The sequence below is a fragment of the Boleophthalmus pectinirostris genome, unplaced genomic scaffold (genome assembly GCF_026225935.1).
Source record: "Boleophthalmus pectinirostris isolate CB_2022bp ecotype Guang Dong unplaced genomic scaffold, ASM2622593v1 HiC_scaffold_12, whole genome shotgun sequence".
Taxonomy (NCBI): Eukaryota; Metazoa; Chordata; class Actinopteri; order Gobiiformes; family Gobiidae; genus Boleophthalmus; species Boleophthalmus pectinirostris.
The window spans coordinates 37,526,286-37,553,770 of NW_026571018.1; the positions used below are offsets into that span (position 1 = coordinate 37,526,286).

Here is a 27,485-nt window from a genome sequence, read left to right on the forward strand (position 1 = left end):
GTGTAGATGATGAATTCCAAGGGTTAATCACAGACAGAAATGGTCCAGCATTTGTCAGTTAACCCCATTTGATATTTCTTGTGAAAATACAATCAACATGGAAACTCAGCTCCTGCCCCTCAGATCCGAAAGCTTCACCTCGTCACATTCAAGAAGCACCAGTGTGTAACGGAACAACTCCAGCTCCTGTCCCCGTCAGCTCTTTGCCCAGCGTGAAAAACACTGATTATTTTAGTATTGATGTGAAGTACGCACCAGCAGCGGGCCAAGTACATGTGCTCCTTCACGAACACGGAGCCGGTGAGGAGGATGTACCAGCAGGTCGCCATGGTGTCCGGGCTGAAACGAGACGAGAAAAACAATCAATACGGATTCGGGTGCAGTCACAGTTTGGCACAGGGCTGCGACGCTGTGGAATATAAACTGAGCTGGAGTTTGCCGTGGAACTGTCACATTGCAGATTTGTTGAAGTGGTTTGTGGTTCGTGTCCCTGTAATTACTGAGCCTCTCCACATGAAAGAACAACTAGCACAAAGTTCAGCATGGTCTCTGTCAGTAGAAATACATTTGTAAGTGTTTTTTTGTTTTGTTTTGTTGTTTTTAACCATAGCTCTCGAACACGGCGTGATTATTCAACCCCTAAGACGTGACTGTTGTCGGTGGACTTTAAGGCTACGTTCAGACTGCAGGGCTTAACGCTCAATTCAGATTTTTTTGTGAAATCCGATGTTTTTTGCGAGGTCGTTCACATTTCCAATTAATGTGACTTGTATGTGACTCCAGTGTGAATGTTAAACGGCCTGAAAGTGTCCCACATGTGACACTGGAGACACGACGACGTCAACCGCAGCGAGCGTCTCTGTGTTTACAGAAGTTGTCCAAACATGGACGCAGCATCGAGCACCTGGAGATTTTAAAGTTCCTCTCGTACCGGAGCCAGAACATGAACAACTTACTTGTTTTAAGGAGGAGATTGAGAAGGAGAAGGACGAGGTTTTTGGCCGTGGTGTTTTGTGGGACAGCGACAGCGACATAGGCTGCGTTCAGACTGCAGCCTGAAGTGACCCAAATGCGATTTTTTGGCTTCTATGTTCCTGTATCTGATCTTTTAATGTCAGTCTGAACCACACAGATCTGATTTTTTCAAATGTGACCCAGGACACTTGGATATGTGCTCCTGAAACTGATACATATCTGATCTTTTGACATGCGACTTCAGTCTGAACGGCCAAAGTGCATTCATCCACCTACACGTTATCAACAAGACACAAACGTCACTATTCTGCACTGAAGTAGGTGAAAATTGTTAATGAACTCCATGTCACTGAAGTGAAGCACATCACCACTCACCACTCTTGGCTCCGTCTCCACATCCACACGTTCCTTTCAACGGACGTCGCTGCCGCTGTCCCACAAAACACCACGACCAAAAACCTCGTCCTTCTCCTTCTCAATCTCCTCCTTAAAACAAGTAAGTTGTTCATGTTCTGGCTCCGGTACAAGAGGAACTTTAAAATCTCCAGGTGCTCGATGCTGCGTCCATGTTTGGACAACTTCTGTAAACACAGAGACGCTCGCTGCGGTTGACGTCGTCGTGTCTCCAGTGTCACATGTGGGACACTTTCGGGCCGTTTAATGTTCACACTGGAGTCACACACAAGTCACATTTAATTGGAAATGTGAACGACCTCGCAAAAACATCGGATTTCACAAAAAAAATCGGAATTGAGCCAAATTTGGTTTCTTCTTCCAAATGTGTATTGGTACAACTAAAAAAAACAAATACTATAAACTATAAAACAAATACATTTACATAATTTAAACCTTTATATATTAATAACTAGAAAAGTTGTGTTTTTTTGACGCATTAATGCCTATGTTTCATTACTGACCCATACACAGTTTAACAAAAGAATCGTTTGTAATTCAGCTAAAAACAGAGTTCTTGGAAATCTTGATAAGTTTATTAACGGTGGCAATTTGAACACAGAAATGATCAGAAACGGTTCGGTGAAGACAACGGAGCTTCATAGATGGGGATGAGGATTCCTTTCACTCTAAACGTTTGTGATTTGAGACTCAAACGCTGAGCATACGTTCCAGAGTCCCAGTGCTGCGTTTCTGCATTAAGACAAATGTACTGGTCGTGTGCCAGATGCCGTAGATCCGCTCCGTAATACAACATTATCCCAGCAGAGACACGCCAGGAGTTTAGGCACGAGATCCTCTGTCACTTACAGCAGCCAGCGCCGATTTAAACCAGCTACAAGACTTCATACACACCATTAGAAGTGTGTGTGTGTGTGTGTGTGTGTGTGTGAGGGAGGAGAGAGATGTGTGAATAAATGAGCAGAGGAGGCAGAGAGGAAGAACAAAGACGAGGTTTATGGATGTAGGAATAGTGGGGAGGAGGTGAGAAGGACACAGGAGCAGAGGAGAGGAGCAGACTGGGGCAGAATGGAGGAGAAGAGGTCAGATGGAGGAAAGGAGAAGGTCAAATTGAGCAGAGGAGCAGAGGAGAGGGTCAGATGGAGCAAAGGAGCAAAGGAGAAGGTCAGATGGAGGAGGAGAGGAGGTCAGATGGAGGAGGAGAGAAGGTCAGATGGAGCAGAAGAGCAGAGGAGATGGTCAAATGGAGCAGAGGAGCAGAAGAAAAGGTCAGATGGAGCAGGAGCAGGAGAGATGGTCAGATGGAGCAGAAGAGCAGAGATGGTCAGATGGAGCAAAGGAGCAAAGGAGAAGGTCAGATGGAGCAGGAGAGAAGGTCAGATGGAGCAGAAGAGCAGAGATGGTCAGATGGAGCAGAGGAGCAAAGGAGAAGGTCAGATGAAGCAGAAGAGAGGTTCAGATGGAGCAGAAGAGCAGAGGAGAAGGTCAGATGGAGCAGAAGAGCAGAAGAGAGGGTCAAATGGAGCAGAGGAGCAGAAGAAAAGGTCAGATGGAGCAGAGGAGAGGGTCAGATGGGAAGAGAAGGTCAGAAAGAGCAGAAGAGTAGGTCAGATTGAGTAAAGGAGAGAAGCAGAGAAGGTCAAATGGAGCAGAGGAGAAGGTCAGATGGAGCAGGGGTCAGATGGAGCAGAGGAGAAGATCCGATAGAGCAGAGGAGGTAAGACGGAGCAGAAGAGAGGTTCAGATGGAGAGAAAGGTTAAATTGAGCAGAGGACAAGGTCCGATGGAGCAGAGGAGAGGTTCAGATGGAGCAAAGGAGAAGGTCAAATGAAGGAGAATAAAAGTCAGATGGAGCAAAAAAATAAAAAATAAAATTCTGATTGAGCAGAGGACAAGGTCCGATGGAGCAGAGGAGCAGAAGAAAAGGTCAGATGGGGCAAAGGAGCAGAGGATGTGTGAACTCACTAGAACAGGATGTGGTTGGCTTCATGTCTCTCGTATCGGGCGGAGGTGCACATCGACCTGAAACAAAAAAACAGAAACAAAATCATCACATGAACTTTCAGGGCTGTTTTTATTAGTATCTTTGGCATATTATAACAGAAAGTCAAACGATTACAGTCTTTCACTTTCATAAGGAGCCACACAGTCAAACTTAACAATAAATTATATATAAAAGAACCTCGAAAATTGTATTCAGTAAAATAAATCAAGTAAGGACTGTATTCTTTATCGTTATTTAAAAGGTTGGACTTTGCTGAGCGTGCGTTTATTTAAAGGTCTTCTTGTGAACTTTCTTCCATGTTAGAATATTGTTACTAGGGACGGGTATTCGATGAAATTTTCTTAATCGATCATGGGAAGAATTAACGATCGATTATCGATTAATCGTTAACGTTTTTATATTAAAATGATCATCATTATTATTACTATCTGCACTAATCTGCATAAATAAATTCAACTTTACGACATATAAACCGTAACGACTCTAGAGCCACATCATCCCGTTTGACATTATAATGTGTAGGGCTGGGAATCGTTAAGAAGTTGCCGATACGATACACACCTCGATACAGAGCACTTTCGATTCGATATGATATATTTCAAATCGATTCGATACGGTTCAATAAAAAATAAAGTCTAAATCGTGGCTGTGATACTAAAAGTCTTTGTTAAACCACTTCTTGTGCAAAGTTCATATGAAACACAAACATTTTAATCACCAAAACAGTAAAAATTTAAAATTTGTCGCATAAATGAGTTTCCTTTCACTCCACAAGCAACAAAACTGTAGCTCTGTAATAAAATAATTTAGTAAAACACACCTAAAAATACTCTTGGTGATACATCGATACAGCAGCCCACGATATCGATACTGTATCATCACATTAAACGATACGATATATCGATATTCCGATATTTTTGCACACCCCTTATAATGTGTTTAATTCAGTTTTGTTCAACTCTCACAGAAACAAAACTTAAAACCGCATCACTAATTTGCATAAACTAAGTGAAGATAAAACTCCAGCTCTTGTGTCGCTGATGTGGTTCAACTTCTGTCAGATTAAAAGACATGACTCAGGTGAATACAGGTCAGTGTGACCAGATTTGTGTTTGTCAAAACCAGGACAGCGTACGGGGGGAGGGGGGCGGGGCCTCGTCATCCACATTGAGCGACTCTCACCTGGTAAAACTTTTTCCCACTGGACACAGAAACATATGTGCTGCTTTATACACTGTGCACATGGACTCACACTTGTCCCAACGCAACGGAAAGTGTGGAATTTCTTGTACAAATCATCGTTAAATCCACATTTGTGCTTCGGTTCGTTACAGACTGACCCACTGTTTGTGTCTCGCTCCTTCTGATGCAGAGACACATGTACACACCTGTTTGGTCACGACACACAGACACATACATTCAGTTTGTCAATTAAAATCAACAAAATCGATGAAATTCTTAATGATCCATTATCGATTAATCGACTAATCATGCCCATCCCTAATTGTTACCTCCTCAAAAACTTATCTGTTGTGTTTTGTTTCATTCACATACACTTTAATGTTAGTCTGTCTACTCTGCTCTGTTCCACCTTGTGATGTCATGCAGTGGTAGTTTTCAAGTAAACAGCTCCTTTTACCTTTAGTTCAGTAGAGATCGACAATTCCAGGGATGAAATGATTCTCCAAATGATTCTAGTGAACATGTACTGAGTTTAAAAACACAGTGGAGCACTGGCTGTATCACCACATGACATCACAAGGTGGAACAGTGTTTTCCATCTGAGAGAAGAACTCAGAAACCTAAATCTGAAAGGTTTGTGCGTTAAATACAGTGTTGGGAAGGTGACTTTTAAAATGTAATCCCCTACAGATTACAGATTACACACACCAAAATGTAGTTTGTAACAGAATTCATTAAATTACTTAAAGTGAGTAATGTAATCTGAATACTTTGGATTACTTGATTGGCTGTAGAGAAACAAAGACGAGGAAATCTTCACATAAGATGTTTTATCTGATAAAAGAAAAGAAAAAATCCAGATTTTACTGAACCAAATTAAAAATATTATTGATAGAAGAAGAGGAGACACGTCCACACAGCAGGATTTAGTCCTGTTAAATCCTGGTTTAGACTTGGTTTAGTCCTGGTCCTGTTTGAGACATACTTTAGACCTAGTTTAGACCTGGTTTTAGACCTGGTTTAGACCTGGTTTAGACCTGGTTTAGACCTGGTTTAGACCTGGTTTTGACCTGGTTTTAGACCTGGTTTTAGACCTGGTTTAAGACCTGGTTTTAGACCGGGTTTAGACCTGGTTTTAGACCTGGTTTAGACCTGGTTTTAGATCTGGATTAAGACCTGGTTTTAGACCTGGTTTTAGACCTGGTTTTGACCTGGTTTTAGACCTGGTTTAGACCTGGTTTAGACCTGGTTTTAGACCTGGTTTAGACCTGGTTTTAGACCTGGTTTTAGACCTGGTTTTTAGACCTGGTTTTAGACCTGGTTTTAGACCTGGTTTTAGACCTGGTTTTAGACCTGGTTTAGACCTGGTTTTAGACCTGGGTTTAGACCTGGTTTAGACCTGGTTTAGACCTGGTTTAGACCTGGTTTAGTCCTGGTTTAGACCTGATTTAGACCTGGTTTTAGACCTGGTTTAGACCTGGTTTAGACCTGGTTTTAGACTGGTTTTAGACTGGTTTTAGACCTGGTTTAGACCTGGTTTAGACCTTTTTTGACCTGGTTTAGACCTGGTGTAGACCTGGTTTTAGAGCTGGTTTAGACCTGGTTTAGACCTGGTTTAGATCCTGGTTTTAGACCTGATTTAGACCTGGGTTTAGACCTGGTTTAGACCTGGTTTAGACCTGGTTTCAGACCTGGTTTAGTGTTTGAGTGGAATTACCGGAAGAAAAAAAAAGGGGTTTAGCCCAAAATGTTAAAACAGGAAAACACCTCTGTGTAATCCATTTATTTCAACAAAGTAACTGTAATCCAATTCCCACTCACTGAAACAGTAACTGTAACTGAATACAGTTACTCATAATTTGTACTCTGATTACTTAACTCTGGTACATGTAATCTGTTACTCCCCAACACTGGTTAAACATGAATGAACCAAAACACAACATCAGAATATTGGTTGTTTAAAACTGACCGTAGCTGGTGTTCCCGGAGGTGGGAGAGGACGTCCATGTGATACAGGTGACAGTAGATCGTGTGGAGGTCCTGAAAACATAAATAAATCAAAGTATTATTTAAAAAGTAGTCATGTTCTTTCTCTAATAAAAGTGTGAAGTGATAACCAGGCTGTCCAACACTGCAATGAAAAATACATCTGCATAAGTTATTAAATGTTTCGGGTTATTATTTAGGTTATTTTCCCCACAGCGGCTGAGTGACAGTAGAATCTAACCCAGGGGTGTCAAACTCATTTTGGTCCGGGGGCCGTATCCAACCGACATTGATCTCAAAGTGTCCGGATCAGAAAACTCATGTCATATAAACCCCAAAAATAACAATAAGTTCAAATATTTGTGCAGAGAAACACAAATCTATTACAGAAATATTTTTTAATTGATGAACTCTTTCTTATTATAATATTATAATATTATGAACAACCTGAAACTTTAAGAAAAATGCAATTTCAACACAATATTTTAACATGAACTTGTATGCAAACAGAAATAAGTTCATTTTTGTTGTAAAATCCTGCACTCGGCTCCACTTTTCTCATGTTGGACATTTTTCTGATGAGGGTGTCACGGTCAACAGTCAAAACGATCGTCCTTTAAGAGCGTTTGGAAAGAGACAAGTCTTCATTTGTGCTGCTCTGGTGGGAGGGGCCACGTACAGAGACGCTGGAGACGCTGCTGTGATAAACACCACAGAAAATTAACAAGATTTTAATAAAAAATAGAATCAAAATATTTTAGTCGAAAATCAGCCGAGGGCCAGATTAAAGGTCTTGGAGGGCCGGATCTGGCCCCCGGGCCGCATGTTTGACACCTGTGATCTAACCAATAGCAGTGAAGTTTGAAGTCTCAGAAGAAACCAATGTATGAAAAAAACTAATCCTGTTCAGCATCAAAGTTATTAGAAGCATCTTCTAAATAATTGAATAAAATAACCTAAAGTAAAACCTAAAAACAAAACAAAAAACAAAACAATATATCGATATAGCAGCCCACGATATTGATATTCTATCAGCACATTAAACTATACGATATACTAGGGCTGGGCGATATGGATCAAAAAATATATCTCGATATATTTTGCTATATCTCGATATACGATATATATCTGGATATATGTTCTAGAAAAAATAACCTCCTAAAACTGAAAACTGCAAAAACAAATCTGCCAAATTCCACAAGGTCTTTTTTTAACTGAAGTATAAGAGGTCGACAGTTCATACAGGAACATTTAAGATTACAAAAAAACCTAATTACATAAATAATAATTTAACTGTAAAATAAAAGAAATAAAACATATTTCCTTCTTTTCATTCATAAATAAAACAACTCAACACAAGCTCATCTTTGCATTAACTCTGTTATCCAGAACCAGAACCAGAACCATGAGCTCATTTAGCAGAAGAAACTCAGGATGTTCCTTATTTTAACAGATCCATGTTCCAGCGTCAGGATCTGAGGTTTAATCCCACAATCCACTGCAGATCAAACCCAACGATTCCAAACACTTTTGTACAAGTGACACTGCAGCAGATTATTCATTAAAATCTACTGTATAATAAACATAAACTAAACTTTACAATATATAAAACATAACGACTCTAGAGCCACATCAGCCCGTTTGAGATAATAATGTGTTTAATTCAGTTTTGCGCACGTGTGTTTACATTTTACAGAAACGAAACTCAAGCTCATGACTCATTTGGATAAACAGCACTTCTCCTGCAGCTCAGCTCGTTCAGCTTCTTTTGGACTAAAGGACGCGACTCGGTGGAATATGAGGATGTGCTGCTGGTGTTTTTTTCTGTAAATGGTGGAAAAGGTTCGTGGTGCTTGAAGCTTTTCACTGGCACCAACTTTCAGTGTTCACGGCGACAGTGACGAGTGAAGGAGACACGAGCAACAAAATCAGGGAGGCGACGAGAGAGAAGATAAACAAGAGAAGCACCGAAATCTAAATTGAATATCAGCATTATATCGATATATACGATATGTCCGAATTCATATCGAGTTTAAAAACCATATCGATATATTTAAAATATCGAGATATCGCCCACCCCACGATATACTCATATTTAGATATTTTTGCACACCTCTCTTGTGCACAGATGAGAGAAACAATCTTGTAAGATTTTTTTTCCCGTGAGTTTAACTTATATAATTACACAACTGAGAATGTGTAGTTGCAAAAAGCAGTAGGTAAGCAAAAGTTTTACATGAAATAAAAAAAAATTAAAATTTGAAATTGTGAAGCCAGAATTGTGAAATGGATTGCACTGCTTATTTATTATGTCAGATTATGTCAAAATCTCGTCTTGTCTCGTTCTCATGGTGTGTCTCATCTGGAGAATATTGTGTCTTGCCCCTCCCCTAATCATTAATATCTGATTTTTTTTTACCCCTTAAAGGTTGTATGGAGGATTTTTTTTTGTTTCAAATTGTCAGTGATAGATTATAGAGATGCAGTAGCCTTGTAATTATGATGACCAAAAAAAAGAGAATAAAAATTCATCAACTCTGGACGTGGTGGGGCTAAACATTTGCCGATAGATAACGACACTGCCTCGTTATCTGTGAGCTGACAGGCTGTCAATCAAACTCCCTACGTTTCTAGTGTAACTGACTTGCCTGCGCTGCCGGTACGTGGTTTACGTACGACTGTCACGCAGTCCACAGACGCAAGACGCTGTTTACTCCACCAACGCAACAGTTCTTAGAGGCTTTTTTTGACCTATATCTTCCTCACAGTTCGCACAAAGTTTGTTGCAATGGCGACAAGAATCCAGGAGCAGTTCGCCACAAAAGAAAGTCCGTTTTTGAGGTCGCTGAAAGAAGAAGACAAGGGGAAAAGCAGCGAAGCCAAACTAAGGTGATTCTTGAGATTCATTCCAGCGACGGCGCGACTGAAGCAGACGCAAGGGTCTAAAGACTGACGCACTGGTCCACAAATTACTCCTGGACAGGAAACTTCTGCTTATTATGAAAACGTACTTTATTTCCAAGAGCTACACAAACGTTTTTCAGGACACGAAAGTGATATCCTATGTCTGAAAACGTCATTTTCAATGGCAAAGAAAGAGTCCGCTTGCTGCTGCGTGTTGTAGCTAGTTCATTCGCACGGAATCTCCGCGCAACCTTCTCTGCACCCCTTTCCTGCTCCTCTCCCCGCTGCTCCCCGATTCCGCTCTTCCCCCTGCTCCTCACTTCTCCGTCTTGCCCTAACCAACACTGTAGTTAGTTGTTTACAAGTCATGTGCAGCACCGGCTGTAAACAAACCTGTTTCTGGCGTAAGGAGGAGGAGGGAGGAGGTGTTTCTACGTAGGAGCTGTAGGGGAGGGGGGGTGGTTTCACGCATGCGCAACACTTGAAAAAGGACAAACAGTCGCTGGATTTCTCGTTCCTTGGAAAATCCTCTATACAACCTTTAACGCTGCCGGAGCAACCAGTGTGTTTTCCTGTCGTCCTGATGTGGCCGCTTCTCTGTGTTCACGTTTGAAGTGGATAAACCTCGACTAGTTTAAGCGCTTCCTTTTTGTCCCTGTATCAGCCTCTTCAGGTTCGGCAGCTGATACGGGCCTATTTTAGTCGGTGGAAGGATATATCTGTCACACGCCGGCCTGTTCACTTTCACACACACGCTCGGGTTTGTCACGTCTCGCCTCTAAACGTGATTTACATGAAGTCACTCTAAACAATGAGCTAATCTCTGAAAAGCCCCGCTGCATTTTCCCCGTGTATTTATGGACGCGTGACATGTCCCCGACGTAAATATTTGAAAAAGACATAAACTCAGAATTCACAAATGTTCAGATCTGCTCTCGTTCATTTCACAACACAAATACTGAGACCGGAGCAGCACGGTATGTCAAGATAAATCACTAATAAACTGTCAAAATCTGCAGTGTTCATGTCTAAATTACATTAAATTTAAGGTGACCAGATTTTCAAAATAAAAAAATTGGGTTATCTCTGTTTTTTTTTTTGATGCTTGGTAATAATAAAATTGTTAAACAAGTGCGTAATTAAAGGAAATGACTTTAACGTGAACCAGTAATATCACATTTTTCTTCATGTGTTTTGGTCATTTTTAAGCTTAAAGAAGTTTTCCTCGATTTCGTTTTTTACCTGAACAAGTGATGAAATTCTTGTATGTCGAATCTCTTTACTCTAGTTGTGCAGGGATCACTGATTGGAAATCAAAAATAGGGACACCTGGGACATTTCTTGTGTAAAACTGGGACAAATCAGTGGTTTTGTTTAAGTCTTGTGGGACAGGAGACACGGGGCTCAAATCTAATGGGGACAAATAGGGACTTCTGGTCACTCAAAGTAAAGTAATACTAACTACTACTAGGGACGGGCATTCGATGAAATTTTCTTAATCGATCGTCGGAACAATTAACGATCGATTATCAATTAATCATTAACGTTTTTATATTAAAATGATCATCATTATTATTACTATCTGCACTAATCTGCATAAATAAACTCAACTTTACGACATATAAACCGTAACGACTCTAGAGCCACATCAGCCCGTTTGACATTATAATGTGTTTAATTCAGTTTTGTTCAAATCTCACAGAAACAAAACTTAAAACCACATCACTAATTTGCATAAACTAAGTGAAGATAAAACTCCAGCTCTTGTGTCGCTGATGTGGTTCAACTTCTGTTGGATTAAAAGACACGACTCAAGTGAATACAGGTTAGTGTGACCAGATTTGTGTTTGTCAAAACCAGGACAGCGTACAGGGTAGGGGTGTGCAAAAATATCGGAATATCGATATATCGTATCATTTAATGTGGTGATACAGTATCGATATCGTGGGCTGCTGTATCGATGTATCACCAACAGTATTTTTAGGTGTATTTTACAAAATTATTTTGTTACAGAGCTACAGTTTTGTTGCTTGTGGAGTGAAAGGAAACTCACTTATGCGACACATTTGACATTTTTACTGTTTTGGTGATTAAAATGTTTGTGTTTCATATGAACTTTGCACAAAAAGTGGTTTAACAAAGACTTTTAGTATCACAGCCACGATTTAACCTTTATTTTTTATTGACCTGTATCGAATTGATTTGAAATATATCATATCGAATCAAAAGTGTGCTGTATCGAGATATGTATCGTATCATGGCCTGTGTATCGAGGTATGTATCGTATCGGCAACTTCTTAATGATACCAGCCCTAGTACGGGGGGAGGGAGGTGGGGACTCGTCATCCACATTGAGCGACTCTCACCTGGTAAAACTTTTTCCCACTGGACACAGAAACATATGTGCTGCTTTATACACTGTGCACATGGACTCACACTTGTCCCAACGCAACGGAAAGTGTGGAATTTCTTGTACAAATCCTGGTTAAATCCACATTTGTGCTTCGGTTCGTTACAGACTGACCCACTGTTTGTGTCTCGCTCCTTCTGATGCAGAGACACATGTACACACCTGTTTGGTCACGACACACACAGCAAAATACATTCGATTTGTCGATTAAAATGAACATAATCAATGAAATTCTTAATGATCAATTATCAATTAATCGATTAATCATGCCCATCCCTAATCTCTACTACTGCACAAGTCTTATGAGACACCTTTCAGTCTTTTCATCAAATTGCAGCCAACATAAATAAAGTGACTTTACAAGAGTGAAATGACTGTTAAATAAAGAGCTGTGCTGCACAAGTACGACCTGCGCACGTACGACCTGCGCACGTACGACCTGCGCACTTGTTAACAGTGTTTCCCAAATACTGCCGTACCCAGGATATGGCTAATAACCAGGACAATGATGAATTGTTGTTGAGTTCCGTATTTTTTAGACCATAAGTTGCTTGGACTATAAGTTGCACCAGCCAAAAAATGCATAATGAAGAAGAAAAAAACATATGTAAGTCGCACTATTTGGGGACATTTATTTAATAAAATCAAGGACCAGGAACCGACATTTCGTCTTGAAAGGCAAGTTCAAGTAATAACAATTAAATAAAGAACAACAGACTGAAGAGGCGTTAATATGTTAAATTAACATATTAACAGTGTTGGGAAGGTGACTTTTAAAATGTAATCCCCTACAGATTACAGATTACACACCCCAAAATGTAGTTTGTAACATAATCCATTAAATTACTTAAAGTGAGTAATGTAATCTGAATACTTTGGATTACTTGATTTGCTGTAGAGAAGCAAAGACGAGGAAATCGTAACATAAGAAGTTTTGTCTGATAAAAGAAAATAAAAAGTCCAGACTTTACTGAACCAAATTAAAAATATTATTGATAGAAGAAGAGACACGTCCACACAGCAGGATTTCTGTTTGAGACCTGTTTTTAGACCTGGTTTAGACCTGGTTTAGACCTTGTTTAGACCTAGTTTAGACCTGGTTTTAGACCCCTGGTTTTAGACCTGGTTTAGACCTGGTTTAGACCTGGTTTTAGACCTGTTTAGAACTGGTTTGGACCTGTTTAGACCTGTTTTAGACCTGGTTTTAGACCTGGTTTTAGACCTGGTTTTAGACCTGGTTTAGACCTGGTTTTAGACCTGGTTTTAGACCTGTTTTAGACCTGGTTTTAGACCTGGTTTGGACCTGGTTTAGTGTCCAGCAATGAGTGGAATTACCAAAAAAAAAAAAAAAGGGCTATAGCCTGAAATGTGAAACAGGAAAATCCCACCGTTTAATCCATTTATCTCAACAAAGTAACTGTAATCCAATTACCACTCACTGAAACAGTAACTGTAACTGAATACAGTTACTCATAATTTGTACTCTGATTACATAACTCCAGTACATGTAATCTGTTACTCCCCAACACTGCATATTAACAATTATTCAGATAACTATAGTTTAATATAAGTTTAACAAACTCTCCATCTCACTCCAAATCACTAAATCCATTGAATTCTTCATCCTCTGTGTCACTTCTGAGCAACTTGAGAGTCATGGGAGTCCAGACTTTATCATCCAGTGACTTCCAGGACGACGCACCCTCCCAGTTACTGTGAAGCTTTGTTCTCTATTTGCTCGATTACCGTTTTCTGCTGCATATTTCACTACTTGCAGCAGGACGGTGGCTTTTTTCAGACAGAAACTTGCGCAGAACCTGATACACGAGAATAGAACACCCTCTCGCGGCTGTCAGTCTGAACATTTTAATATATAAGTCGCAGGAAACACCCAAACCATGAAAAAAAGTGCAACTTATAATCCGAAAAATACGGTAAATAGTTTCTAAATCTGGCACAGAGCATCTTTTCTCTCCGAGTTTAATGTTCTCTGTGCTCTGTCCTTGTTTTAAAGCAGGGGTGTCAAACTCATTTTGTTCCGGGGGTCATATCCAACCGACTTTGATCCCAAAGTGTCCGGATCAGAAAACTCATGTCATATAAACCCCAAAAATAACAATAAGTTCAAATATTTGTGCAGAGAAACACAAATCTATTACAGAAATCTTTTTTAATTGATGAACTCTTTCTTTTTCAAAATATTATAATATTATGAACAACCTGAAACTTTAAGAAAAATACAATTTCAACACAATGTTTTAACTTAAACTTGTATGTAAACAGGAATAAGTCAATTTTTGTTGTAAAATCCTGCACTCGGCTCCACTTTTCTCATGTTGGACATTTTTCTGATGAGGGTGTCACGGTCAACAGTCAAAACGATCGTCCTTTAAGAGCGTTTGGAAAGAGACAAGTCTTCATTTGTGCTGCTCTGGTGGGAGGGGCCACGTACAGAGACGCTGGAGACGCTGCTGTGATAAACACCACAGAAAATTAACAAGATTTTTATAGAAAATATAATTAAAATATTTTAGTAGAAAAACAGCCGAGGGCCAGATCAAAGGTCTTGGAGGGCCGGATCTGGCCCCCGGGCCTTATGTTTGACACCTGTGTTTTAAAGAAATAAATAATAAATAAACGGGGTGACAGTTGCTGAGTGGTTACAGCAGAGGTCCTCAAACTGTAGGCTGGAGGATCAATTCCCACTCAGACCGAGAGTCCTGGAGGGGGATGATGGCGCAGATTGGCAGCCTCGCTTTCCATCAGTATGTCCCGAGGCAGCTGTGGCTACATGTCATACTCTACCACCACCATTTCACCATCTCCTGTCAACACTACCACAGCGAGATCTTCAACACGCAAGTTCAGTTCCAAACACAACAACAACAGCAACAACAGCTCTTAACATAATCAAAATTTCAAACATGTGACTTTATTTTTTGAAGCTTTTGGTTTTCAAAAACAAAGTCACAAAAAATAATTCAATGTTCTGCTTCGTCACGATCACGGAGCAGACCAGAGCTGTCACGAGTCTCCACAAACTCCACCCCAAGCTCTCGTTCTTCTCCCCGACACTGAATCTGATCTGATATTTGCAGAAAAATGGCACAGATCCACAGGGGACGCGGAGCCGTTTCTCACTGACATTTCCTCGAGTCGACTCAATAAAACTTTATGCATTAGGCTTTTTATCGCTTTTATTTATTTATGTATTTTAGTTCCACCTCTGTCCTCCTCCTTCCTCCTGGTAAAAAGTCAAAGCCAAAAATAGCATCACAACTGAACCTAAAATTGTTATAGAATTTTAGTTTAAACTTCTACAAACATGTTCTGAAACACATTCCTATACACACATATTCCATTGTATTGTTCAGATCTCAGTCTTCTCTCAAACGTCTATTTTGCTGGTTGATTTTATAAAATACACTTAATATATATACATTTAAAAAAGGAAAACATACAGCATTTCAAGTAGATTCATAGACTCATAAATAAAACCTGCACTTTTTAGCGTATTTCTAATCTAAAAAAAACAGTTTTGAACAAATGACAAAAAACAATTACAACCTGAGAGTTCAAATGAATTTTAAAAAACATTTCTCTTGAACCTCTTTCAAAAGTGTGTTACAGACGTGGAGTAGATTTATGGACCAGCTGAGATCAGGGTGTCAAACTCAAATTCACAGAGGCCAAAATGAAACTAAACTAAACTAAACTAAACATCTGGGTCTGGTCAAGTGGTAACGGAGGGAAACAGGGTCAGATTTTTGACCTTCAAATGTCTCTTATTCAGAAACTAGAGGGACTATTGAAATAAGTAAAGTATCAGAATGTAGGAAAGAGTTACACTCCAACAGGGTCAAGTTAAACCTGTGATATTCTTTCAAGTTGTTGACAAAAAATTAAAAAACTCATGTCGATAACGGAGGGAATGACCAATAAAAATGATCAATAGAGTTTGTCGTCGTTGTTTATTCAATCTGTATCTGCAACGTTCATGAAAAAAAAGCAAAAAAAACCCAAAAAACACATCAGTCTGTGTCTGATTTGTGGCCATGGGGACAAATACCATGTAAATCTATAGAACAGTATCGGTTTCTTTCTGCTCTATTCATCTGCTCTCGTCTTTTCTTCCGCTCTCATTGTGTTTGGACGTCCTCGTGCTGGTGATCCATCCTCGGGACAGTTCACGTCACACATAACAGTCCTCCTCTCGGGTGACCTCTGAACTTTCACCCCTCCTCCCCATGACCCTGAGAGCGATAAGGACGCCCTGACCTCAGCGCGGTCGTCCATTATGTCATCAGGTGAAGTCACGTGACGCAAAGACACACAAGCAGACGGACGGCTGCTCCGAGCGATAGTGTTTTCAACAGGAGAGTGTGTATTGTCCTTCTGCTAGAGCCAGGAAACAAACTGAAAAGATCCAATCACAAATCTGCTTTTGGACGGGACACAAACATACAGTAATGGTTCTAGTATTTTAAAATGGTCAAAAATAAAACTAACAATAGGTGTCGTTTCTCAAACAAAATGATATTTCTGCACTTCTTACAGCGCCTTTCGTCTGTGCAATTAATCGAATTTTGATTGTGATTTCGATTTGTGCGTCAGATGTTCTCCACAATTTAAAACTTAACAATGTTTATTTGGCTTTTATATATATATATATATTTAAAATTTTGTTTATTCAATATAGTGATTGTAGAGTGGCTGGATATATAGTTTATTTTGGATACATTTGGGTCTGGTCAAGTGCTAACAGAAGGAAACAGGGGCAGATTTTTGACATTCAAATGTCTCTTATTCAGAAACTAGAGGAACTATTGAAATAAGTAAAGTATCAGAATGTAGGAAAGAGTTACACTCCAACAGGGTCAAGTTAAACCTGTGATATTCTTTCAAGTTGTTGACAAAAAATGTAAAAACTCATGTTGGTAACGGAGGGAATGAAATATGCAGCACTTTTTGGTCAATAAATCCAAACAGTGATAACTCTTGGTTCTCACTTACATATCCTTAACAAACTGGTTTGAATATTTGCTTCATATAGTTTTCTACCATATGGTACAAGATTAGGTTGAAAAACCTCTTACTTTTTGACTCATGAGATTTTTTATTAAGAAAGGTCATGGTAACGGAGGGAAAAGTAACGGAGGGAAAATTGTACAAACAAGTAGAAGGTGCAGGATTTTACATCATTTGTCGCTTTTTTCTTCCCAATACTTTAATATTACTTCAAAATTAAAGGAAACTATTTCTATAAAATATGTCAGTCCTTCCAAGCAAATTTTTATCATTTAAATTTTTTTTTTTTTTTTAAATCCTGTCCCTTCATTAACAGTTCAAAGATGGAATAACACAAGATATGATGAAATACATCCATTTATTTACATGATTTTTGGGTCTTTGAAATTTGGGAAATAATTTTTGTTCCATGTTTCATACATGGTCTGTTTAAAACATATGGAACTTTAGAACCAAAAATGGTACAGAAAAAAGGTCAACAGTTTGATAAACTAGAGTACATATGTATCTGTTCAATACATTTTTATATCAGATGAATTAACTTGTATTTTTGGCCTTGTTGTTTACTTCAGCTTGACCATTTATGTTTTTCTATGCCTTATTTCATGTTCAAAGTTTATTTTACTTTTTAATTTTATGTTTTATACATTGCAAAAACTGCTCTAAGGTTCAGATTTGTAACCAATATTTATTTTCAATTTAAAAGCTTTGAATAAATGATCAATATCAAGGTGTTTTTTTGAGAGAAATGCTCAATAAATGCATTGTGTAACTAAAAAATAATGTTTTGAATAACCCAGATTTCAATATTGACCAAAATAATCGTGATAATGAGTTTTTTTTCCCATAATCGAGCAGCTCTACAGCGCATTCACATTTTATACAACGCATCTGAACTTCAACCAAGACTTCTATAGGCACATTTTAGCCTCTTTCTGAGCCGTAATTTGCTTTGGAATACCAGAGTCCAGCGAGTATTCTCACAGGGAACAGCCAGGAGGAAATGATACTAGATCAGTGATTAACAAGGTCCATTAGTCCAGCACATTTACCAAACCGCAGCACGAAATCTCTCTTATTAACAAACATTCTACGTAATCCATTTCAGTTAAAGACTACAGAGATAGGGACCGGAGGACGGGAAGCATTTGACATGAGATATTAAATAAAAAATTGCGATTGTGATGGCAGAGAGTGTCAGGAAGCCGGTGTGACTTCAGTAAACACAGTGCTGCTGCCATCTGCTGGTCAGAAATCAGAATGAGAGCAGCTCCTGTGTGATGGAAAATACAGTGTTTATGTCTGATTTATTTCTGAATATAGTCAACAAGAGGCCTGCAGGATTAAATGTATGTTTGAATAAAGTAGCATCAACAAAACCTCCCGTCTTCTGCATAAAAACTGCGACAAACATGTTCTGACGTGTGATTCTTGTATCAGTTTGTCAGCTCAGATTTCAGTATTTATTTATTTTTTTCCATAATTGAGCACCATTCTACGACGGAGTATAAGGGTCAGATTAAAAAAAATAAAAAAATGCTGACGCTACGAGAATAAAGTCGTAACATTTCAACATTAAAGTCGTAAACTTACAAGAATAAAGTAGTAATTTTATGAGAATAAAGTCGTAGTCAAAATAAAGTTGTAATATTATGAGAATATCGGCTGCTCAGAAAGTCTGAACGAGTGGAGAATGAAGAATTTGGAGCATTTTGTAAAGGAGAAGAATCCGTGTATCATTCATACTTTCCGACCTGACCAGACCAGGACTGAAAACGGTTTAGTCCTGGTTCAGTCCTGGTTTAGTCCTGGTTTAGTCCTGGTTTAAGTCACGGAAACGGGAAATGGCGTTTCAGTGACTTTAAAATGCGATGCAGGACTAATGCGCCGCATACAGACTGAACCAGGACTGAACCAGGACTAAACCGTTTTCAGTTCTTGTCTGATCCCGGTCTCAGTCTTGGTCCCTGACTCAGTCCTTGTCTAAGTCCTGGTCTCAGTCCCGGTCTGGTCTCAGACCTCCTTTAGTTCTGGTTTAGTCCTGGTTCAGCCCTGGTTTAGCCCTGGTTTAGCCCTGGTTTAGTCCTGGTTTAGTCCTGGTTTAGTCCTGGTTCAGTCCTGGTTCAGTCCTGGTTCAGTCCTGGTTCAGTCCTGGTTCAGTCCGGAGGCGCAAATAATGAAGAAAATTGTTGTTCGTTTTCTTATTTTTGGTTTTGTATTGAAAAACAAGGTTCTTCTTCTGGCGCATTTTTCACTTTGACTTTGATTTTATTACGACTTCATTCTCGTAAAATTATAATTTTATTCTCATAATATTACGGCTTTAATGTCGAAATGTTACGATTTATTCTCGTGGCGCCAGCATCTATTTTTTTTTTTTTATCTGACCCTTATTCTCCGTCGTACCATTCACAAACGAGGTTACTGTCACACAGAGGCAAAATAAGTTGTAGTGACTTGCCCATGGGCACAACAACTGGTAGGAACTGGGATACAGTGAGCAAATTCCTTAATATTTACTACATAATAATTAAATTTCTTGTTTACAGTAGAGTCGGCGATCACAGAGTCACTCACAACACCAAAAGATACACAACACACGGCTCACGATACGAACTTATCACGATACTGCTGAGTTTTAAGACCCAAATACATTTTTAGCAATGATATTTCTTTGTTAAACCACTACTTGTGCAAAGTTCATATTAAACACATCTATTTTAATCAACAAAACTGTGAGTATGTCGCGTGTACTGCATAAACAAGTTTCCTTCCACTAAATAAGTAACAAAATTATAGTGCAGCTACAAATGAAATTGCTTAAATATACAAAAATACTCGTATAATATATTGATACAGCAGCCCACGAGAACAAACCTATCACCTCGGGATGTAACAATAATCGAAAATATCATGATATTGTATTGTCAAATATCGTGGACCATCACAATATATCAAATCACAAGTCTCTTTGCTTAAATGAAGAGTTATGGTGCAGCAATAGATAAAAACAGACATAGGGAACTACATAGACCATGATCCTTTGCTCTGTTTCAGTGCAGACCACAAGAAGAAATCACAGTTCTTTCACTTTTAAGTCTAAGTTCTTGTCAAGGCATTTTAAGAGGAAAAAAGTCTCATATTAACAGTGTTGTTCACCTCCATAAAATATCGCAATAAATATTGTACCGTAAGATGTATATTATGAAAATATCATACAGACAGATTTGGATATTGATACTGTATTTTTTGAACTATCAGTCACACTTTTTTTCATGGTTTGGTTGTTTCCTGTGACTTATACCCCGGTGCAAGTCGTGAAATATGCAGCAGAAAACAGTAATCGAGCAGCAGAAAGAAAGTTTGGAGTGAGTGAGAAACTTGTGAGGGACTTGGGGGAAAGTGGGGATGGAGAACACAGCTTCAAGGAGAGTTTGGTAAATTTATGTTCTGTTGTTTATGCTATATTTATCTGAATAATTGTTGTTACGTTTACATATTAACGCCTGTTCAGTCTGTTCTTTATTCTATTATTATTACTAGAACTTGACTTTCAACATGAATTGTCGGTTCCTGGTCCCTGATTTTATAAAATAAATTTCCCCCCAAAAATGTGACTTATAGTCCGGTGCGACTTACATGTTTTTTTCTTCTTCATTACTCATTTTTTGGCTGGTGTGCAGTCTGAAAAATACAGTACATCACTAATCATGAGCCTCCCCAGGATATCACAATAAATATCGCACTGTGACAATATCGTATCGTGAGACTTGGATATCGCTACACCCCTAGTATCAATATATATTAATATTCTTGCACACTCCTGGTTCACACTATGGTAGGGGTAGTGGTTATTAATTAAGTAAATATTAATTAACATTAGTCTATGAGAATATTCCAAATTTGGTCTATAATAGAAAAAAAAAGATTGCTCTGGATTTTAAAATCATAATGTCACGAGTCCACATAAATCCACATCTTTTATTTGAACACTTCAGTGCAAAAAGACTTGATTACAATACTCTGTTATTTTTATGACTTACTTACATTATGCAATTTATGCTAAAATGAGCAGTGGGTGAGTTTGTAATGAATTTAAATTACAGAATTAAGGGAAAAATAATAAAAAGTGTCCGTACAAAACTGTCCCAAAATAATCTGCAGAGTTTATTGGTCATTGGTTTCTCTGGATTCTAAACTTGCCCTCCAGATTAGGAAATACACGTAGAAATACCAAATATATGATGCAGAAACAGGAAATGAGGCGTGTGTTTGTTCAGGAAGTGCAGCAGTGAGAGAGATTTCAGACATGATGAGACAGGCTCCGAGCTCCGAGTGAAATATGCGGCTGACGCACACACACAAGTGCAGACAGAGCAGACGAGAGCTCGAGAGCCGCTGGTCCAATAGCAGGTCTACTCACCTACATTTACTCGATTACATAAACACTACCAGTCAAGAGCGTGGACACACCTTTTCATTCAGGTTTTCTTTTTCCTTTATGTTCACCGCCTTCAACTTTTCAGATACAAACAGGAGACAGCAAATATGTGAAGCAAGATTTATGGATTTAAGTAGCAAAGGAAAAAAAATAACTCGACTAAATATTGATATAGAGATAAACCTTGTCGGACTTGTACTGCCAATCAGTCTTAAATCTACACACAGGGCTGTATTTTGTTTCGTGTGATCTGCTGTCTAAAAAGTAAACACAAAGGTTTATGTGAACTAAGGACGGGCATTCGATGAAATTTTCTTAATCGATCGTCGAGAGAATTAACGATCGATTATCGATTAATCATCACAATCCATGTGCACAGTGTATAAAGCAGCACATATGTTTTTTTCCAGGTGAGAGTCGCTCAATGTGGATGACGAGGCCCCGCCCCCCTCCCCCCGTACGCTGTCCTGGTTTTGACAAACACAAATCTGGTCACACTGACCTGTATTCACCTGAGTCATGTCTTTTAATCCGACACAAGTTGAACCACATCAGTGACACAAGAGCTGGAGTTTTATCTTCACTTAGTTTATGCAAATTAGCGATGTGGTTTTAAGTTTTGTTTCTGTGAGAGTTGAACAAAACTGAATTAAACACATTATACCAGGAGTGTCAAACTCATTTTGGTCCGGGGGTCGTATCCAACTGACTTTGATCCTAAAGTGTCCGGATCAGAAAACTCATGTCATATAAACCCCAAAAATAACAATAAGTTCAAATATTTGTGCAGAGAAACACAAATCTATTACAGAAATCTTTTTTAATTGATGAACTCTTTCTTTTACTAAATATTATAATATTATGAACAACCTGAAACTTTAATACAATTTCAACACAATGTTTTAACATGAACTTGTTTGCAAACAGAAATAAGTAAATTTTTGTTGTAAAATCCTGCACTCGACTCCACTTTTCTCATTTGTGACATTTTTCTGATGAGGGTGTCACGGTCAACAGTCAAAACGATCGTCCTTTAAGAGCGTTTGGAAAGAGACAAGTCTTCATTTGTGCTGCTCTGGTGGGAGGGGCCACGTACAGAGACGCTGGAGACGCTGCTGTGATAAACACCACAGAAAATTAACAATATTTTAATAGAAAATATAATTGAATAAAATCAACCGAGGGCCAGATTAAAAGGTCTTGGAGGGCCGGATCTGGCCCCCGGGCCTTATGTTTGACACCTGTGCGTTATAGAGTGATTACGGTTTATATGTTGTAAAGTTGAATTTATTTATGCAGATTAGTAGTGCAGATAGTAATAATAATGATGATCATTTTAATATAAAAACATTAATGATTAATCGATAATCGATCGTTAATTCTTCCGACGATCGATTAAGAAAATTTCATCGAATGCCCGTCCGTATTTCCCAGACAGTTCAGCCCTAATCTGTAGTTCACACAAACCACATGACATGACCACGAAGCTTCAACTGCACCATGGAGTTTAACCAGACCAACCGGACACAGGGAGAACATGAAAACTCCGCACAGAATAACCCTGCTTTCATTTTCCCATGATCCTCTGTGATGCAGATGAGGCCCGGTGCTGCCCACTCCCGGCCCCAGCAGAATGTGCAGCAGAGGCCCTGCACAGAGCCACATTGTGAAAAGCAACAAGCGCTCCATTCAGTCCCGCAGAAACAAACTTCAGAGATTACATTCTCCATTTTTACATTTTTACATCAGAAATGTTCAGATCTGACGCTGTGTCAACAAAGAGACAAGACACGGGCTGTGAGCTGTTAACATCTTAGGAAAACAGAGGCACAACTGTTCGAGAGATCATGTTCCAGATGTGAAAGGATTATTATTACTGTTTTTTTTTGTTTTTTAACAGAAACTAACAAAAAAAAATCAGTGGCGATGGAGATAGAACAGAAAGTAACATGGCAGCGGCACAAAAATACTAAAGCTCGTCCCTGGTTGCTCTGCCCCTGTGGTGTAATAGTGTTTTTCTGGTCCCCGGTTCAGTCCCCGGTTCAGTCCCTGGTTCAGTCTAGTTTCTGGTTCAGTTCTTGGTTCAGTCCCTGGTTCATTCTAGTTTCTGGTTCAGTCTAGTTTCTGGTTCAGTCCTTGGTTCAGTCCCTGGTTCAGTTCTTGGTTCAGTCCTTGGTTCAGTCTAGGTTCTGGTTCAGTCCTTGGTTCAGTCTAGGTTCTGGTTCAGTTCTTGGTTCAGTCCCCGATTCAGTCCCCGGTTCAGTTCTTGGTTCAGTTCTTGGTTCAGTTCTTGGTTCAGTCCCTGGTTCAGTCTAGTTTCTGGTTCAGTCCCCGGTTCAGTCCCCGGTTCAGTCTAGTTTCTGGTTCAGTCCTTGGTTCAGTCCCCGGTTCAGTCCCCGGTTCAGTCCCTGATTCAGTTCTTGGTTCAGTCCCTGATTCAGTTCTTGGTTCAATCCCCGGTTCAGTCTAGTTTCTGGTTCAGTCCTTGGTTCAGTCCCCGGTTCAGTTCTTGGTTCAGTCCCCGGTTCAGTTCTTGGTTCAGTTCTTGGTTCAGTCCCCGGTGCCAGATGTAGTCCCGCTCTTGTTCCGTTTGACCCTGGTTCAGTCTGTGGCATAGTCCTGGTCTGATCCTGGTTCAGTCCCTTGGTTCAGTCTTTGGTTCAATCCCTGATTTGGTCTCTGTTCCTAGTTTACTCCAGGTTCAGTCGCTGGATCAGTTCAAGGTTTGCTAGTCCAGATGTAGTCCCACTTTAGTCCCTGGTCCGGTCCCTGGTTCAGTCTAGTCCAGATGTAGTCCCACTTTAGTCCCTGGTTCGGTTTAGACCAGATGTAGTCTCACATTAGTCCATCTTAATCTATGGTTTGTTCCCTGGTTTAGCCCCATTTCAGTCCTTGGATCAGTCTGTGGCATTTGTCCCGGTCTTAGTCCCGGTCTTAGTCCCGGTCTTAGTCCCGGTCTTAGTCCCGGTCTTAGTCCCGGTCTTAGTCCCGGTCTTAGTCCCGGTCTTAGTCCCGGTCTTAGGGAGGCCAAGGACTAAAGCAGGGGCTGAGGCAGGGATTTAGTCCCTGGACTAGCCCTGGATTAGTCCCTGGCCGTGTTTGAGTCCCTGGACTAGTCTCTGGACTAGTCCCTGGTTCAGTCCCTGGTTCAGTCCCTGGTCCAGTCCCTGGTCCAGTCCCTGGTCCAGTCCCTGGCTGTGTTTTAGTCCCTGGAATAGTCTCTGGACTACTCCCTGGATTAGTCCCTGGTTCAGTCCCTGGTTTAGTTCCTGGTCTACTCCCTGGTTTAGTCCCTGGCCATGTTTTAGTCCCTGGACTAGTCCCTGGTTCAGTCCCTGGTTCAGTCCCTGGCCATGTTTTAGTCCTTGGATTAGTCCCTGGATTAGTCCCTGGCCGTGTTTTAGTCCCTGGACTAGTCTCTGGACTAGTCTCTGGACTAGTCTCTGGACTAGTCCCTGGTTTAGTCCCTGGCTGTGTTTTAGTCCCTGGATTAGTCCCTGGTCGTGTTTTAGTCCCTGGATTAGTCCCTGGTCGTGTTTGAGTCCCTGGATTAGTCCCTGGATTAGTCCCTGGATTAGTCCCTGGATTAGTCCCTGGTCGTGTTTTAGTCCCTGGATTAGTCCCTGGATTAGTCCCTGGCCGTGTTTTAGTCTCTGGACTAGTCTCTGGACTAGTCTCTGGACTAGTCTCTGGACTAGTCCCTGGTTTAGTCCCTGGCTGTGTTTTAGTCCCTGGATTAGTCCCTGGTCGTGTTTTAGTCCCTGGATTAGTCCCTGGATTAGTCCCTGGATTAGTTCCTGGCCGTGTTTTAGTCCCTGGTTCAGTCCCTGGCCGTGTTTTAGTCCCTGGATTAGTCCCTGGTGGTGTTTTAGTCCCTGGTCTAGTCCCTGGCCGTGTTTTAGTCCCTGGCCGTGTTTTAGTCCCTGGCCGTGTTTTAGTCCCTGGTTCAGTCCCTGGCCGTGTTTTAGTCCCTGGATTAGTCCCTGGATTAGTCCCTGGTGGTGTTTTAGTCCCTGGTTTAGTCCCTGGCCGTGTTTTAGTCCCTGGTCGTGTTTTAGTCCCTGGTTCAGTCCCTGGCCGTGTTTTAGTCCCTGGATTAGTCCCTGGTCGTGTTTTAGTCCCTGGCCGGCTTCATCTTGGAATCAAATCTGTTAAAAATACAGTTTGAGAGAGAAAAAATAATAATTTAAAATAGGAGCTACAAATCCTGGTTTTGGTGAATGGCGAGAGGGTGGAGAGAGGAGAGAGCCGTTCTCCGCTGCCAAACCAAACGACCCTCGAACGCCACACACAGAATGGAAAATGTGAGGTCTGAAACATGAACCCGGCTTTTCCTGAACGCACCACAGCCAAGGAAGTCCACATTTGGGTTTAAAGAGATTCTGTGGAGAGGAGAGGAACAGGCGATCTACAGTCATCACACAGAACCAGGGCTGTGCATTTAATCTCGATTTAATCATCAGAGAGATTAAGTTGTGTTTAATGGTCAGTGATGAGCTCGGGTCTTCGTAATGGAGACAACTACAGCCAATCCTCAGTCGACTGCGGTTTGGAGCAGACGGAAGACTTTTGGAGGGAGAAATCTGACTATTTTTTGTGTGGTACTAATTAAAAGTCTGCTTAGTTTATGTTCAAGAATCTTATACTGAAAGACATTTTTCATTTGTAAACGGTTTGAAGTGGTCCAAAGTTATTCCTCGCTTACCAAACGCATTCCAAACATCCTAATTATTCACTGATGAGTTTAGAAGCGCTTTCCACAACTTTCAGAGACCAGAGCGGAGTTTGGCCAACACGGTAAAGCTACTAGTAACTAGGGGTGTGCAAAAATATCGTAATATCGATATATCGTATAGTTTAATGCAGGGGTGTCAAACTTATTTTGGTCCGGGAGTCGTATCCAACAGACTTTGATCCCAAAGTGTCCGGATCAGAAAAATCATGTCATATAAACCCCAAAAATAACAATAAGTTCAAATAACAATATTTGTGCAGAGAAACACAAATCTATTACAGAAATCTTTTTTTAATTGATGAACTCTTTCTTTTACAAAATTTTATATATTATGAACAACCTGAAACTTTAAGAAAAATGCAATTTCAACACAAAGTTTTAACATGAACTTGTATAAACAGGAATTTTTGTCATTTTGTTGATGAGGGTGTCACGGTCAACAGTCAAAACGATCGTCCTTTAAGAGCGTTTGGAAAGAGACAAGTCTTCATTTGTGCTGCTCTGGTGGGAGGGGCCACGTACAGAGACGCTGGAGACGCTGCTGTGATAAACACCACAGAAAATTAACAAGATTTTAATAAAAATAGAATTAAAATATTTTAGTAGAAAATCAGCAGCGGGCCAGATTAAAGGTCTTGGAGGGCCGGATCTGGCCCCCGGGCCGTATGTTTGACACCTGTGGTTTAATGTGATGATACAGTATCGATATCATGGGCTGCTGTATCAATATATCACCAAGAGTAATTTTAGGTATATTTTAGTTAATTATTTTGTTACAGAGCTACAGTTTTGTTGCTTGTTGAGTGAAAGAAAAGTAATTTATGCGACACATTTGACATTTTGACTCTTTTGATTTGTGTTTCATATGAACTTTGCACAAAAATTTGTTTAACAGAGACTTTTAGTATCGCATCCATGATTTAGCCTTTATTTTTTACTGAACTGTATAAAAATCGATTTGAAATATATTGTATCGTACTGAAAGTGCACTGTATCGAGATATGTATCGTATCGTGGCCTGTGTATCGAGATATGTATCGTATCTGCAACTTCTTAACAATACCCAGCCCTACTACTAACTACTAGCATGCAAATCGCACACTTCCTCATTATCGGAAGTAAAATCTGTGCAAAAATACTGAAATATCGATATATCGTATCGCTTAATGTGATGATACAGTATCGATATCGTGGGCTACTTTATCGATATATCACCCAGAGTATTTTTTGGTATATTTTACTCAATTATTTTGTTGCAAAGTTACAGTTTTGGTGCTTGTTTAGAGGAAGGAAACTTTTTTTATGTGACACATTCGACATTTTCACTGTTTGATGATTAAAATGTTTGTGTTTCATATGAACTTTGCACAAAAAGTGGTTTAACAAACACTTTTTGTATCACAGA

The 27,485-nt window shown here is 39.9% G+C and overlaps 1 protein-coding gene across 2 annotated transcripts in view; it reads right to left on the bottom strand.

Annotated features, from left to right (window-relative positions):
- The window catches only part of LOC110169267 (rap guanine nucleotide exchange factor 6-like), a 413,544-nt gene that overhangs the window by 312,724 nt on the left and 73,335 nt on the right, over positions 1 to 27,485 (bottom strand). For both annotated transcript variants that reach the window (XM_055148415.1, XM_055148414.1), the window contains exons 2-4: positions 6,546 to 6,616; positions 3,355 to 3,411; positions 256 to 339 (exon numbers count right to left, since the gene is read on the bottom strand). In XM_055148415.1, the coding sequence (XP_055004390.1) occupies positions 256 to 339; positions 3,355 to 3,411; positions 6,546 to 6,616 (212 nt within the window). The remainder of the gene's footprint in view (positions 1 to 255; positions 340 to 3,354; positions 3,412 to 6,545; positions 6,617 to 27,485) is intronic.